General features: G+C 59.7%; 1 gene segment (V, D, J or C); it reads right to left on the reverse strand.

Annotated features, from left to right (window-relative positions):
- Positions 1–389: 389 nt before the first annotated feature.
- The window catches only part of LOC124232041 (immunoglobulin lambda constant 3-like), a 1,635-nt gene continuing 746 nt past the window's right edge, over positions 390–1,278 (reverse strand). The window contains 1 exon segment of the C gene segment in view: positions 390–810. Within this exon segment, the coding sequence occupies positions 491–810 (320 nt within the window).

The following is a 1,278-nucleotide window of genomic DNA, read 5'->3' on the forward strand; positions in this document are numbered from 1 at the left end:
CACAGCAGGGACTCTGGGCTGAGGAAAGAGAGGACAGGAAGGGTGTAGAGGGTTCTGACCCAGGCAGGGAGGGAGCCTTACCTAGACGCCGCTGGCCAGGGACAGCTCCCACCAGAGAGGTGGCAGGGAGTGGGAACGGCCCTGTGATGGAAGAGGAACGAGAGGAAGGAGAGGGCAGAGGGACTGATGTTTGGTCACTAGACTTCTCATGTCCTGGCGGGTTTCCTGGCAGATGCCCCCAGGAAACTGTGAGGCTCTCCCGTTGGGTTATTGGGTGCCAAGGATTCCCAAACCCCACCCGGAGAATCCTGGAGAGGCTGCAAATTAAATATGAGACAAGAAAAAAATGAGCAGAGAGCACGATTTCTGATTGACAAAAGGACATTTTATTGAGAATGGATTGGGTTGCAGGGAGGATGACGGGGTTGGAGGGAGACCTCGCAGGTGTCCTGCAGCTCCAGGCCCCTGAGGGTAGGACAGGCTCAGGGACCTAAGAACACTGTGAGGAGGCCACTGTCTTCTCCACGGTGCTCCCTTCATGCGTGACCTGGCAGCTGATGCTGCTGTAAGACTTCCACGTGGCAGGGGACAGCGTCAGGTAGCTGCTGGCCGCGTACTTGTTGTTGCTCTGTTTCAAGGGCTTGGTGATCTCCACGCCCTGGGTGATGGGGGTGCCGTTCGCCTTCCAGACCACTGTCAAGTTGCTGGGGTAGAAGTCACTGATGAGACACACCACTGTGGCCCTGTTGGTACTGAGCTCCTCAGAGGAGGGCGGGAACAGAGTGACTGAGGGCGCAGACTTGGGCCCACCTGTGTGGACAGCAGGAGAGTCCGGGGTGATGGGCAGTCCCTTACTCTACAGCCTCACGACTGTTCCCGCAGAGCCTGTGCCTGTTCACCCAGGGGACCCTCCTTTCTTTCCTTCCTTTCCTTTCCACTCAGCCCCTGACAGCCGACAGCCCCTCACCCTCCCAGAAGCCCTTCCAAGTCACCTCTCCCAGGTGACCTGGTCACATGCTCCATCTGCAGCCTCAGTCTCCCCGTGCGTAAGCAGGGCAGGCTGTACTCCCTCCTCCTGGTCTGGAGTCTGAGTCTGGAATCCTGAGCCGCAGCCCGGCCTCAGCTCTTCCAGCCAAAGCCAGGGGGCTCCTCTGCGGCTCTGCCCTTGTCCCTGTCCCTACTGCCCTGACTGCAGGAACCCTCACCTCGGCTGCGTTCTTTGGGCTGCTCCCCGCAGAGGACAGGCACAGTGGCCTCCACGGCCACCCCAGCACCTCC

This window comes from Equus quagga, unplaced genomic scaffold (assembly GCF_021613505.1).
Source record: "Equus quagga isolate Etosha38 unplaced genomic scaffold, UCLA_HA_Equagga_1.0 HiC_scaffold_18637_RagTag, whole genome shotgun sequence".
Taxonomy (NCBI): domain Eukaryota; kingdom Metazoa; phylum Chordata; class Mammalia; order Perissodactyla; family Equidae; genus Equus; species Equus quagga.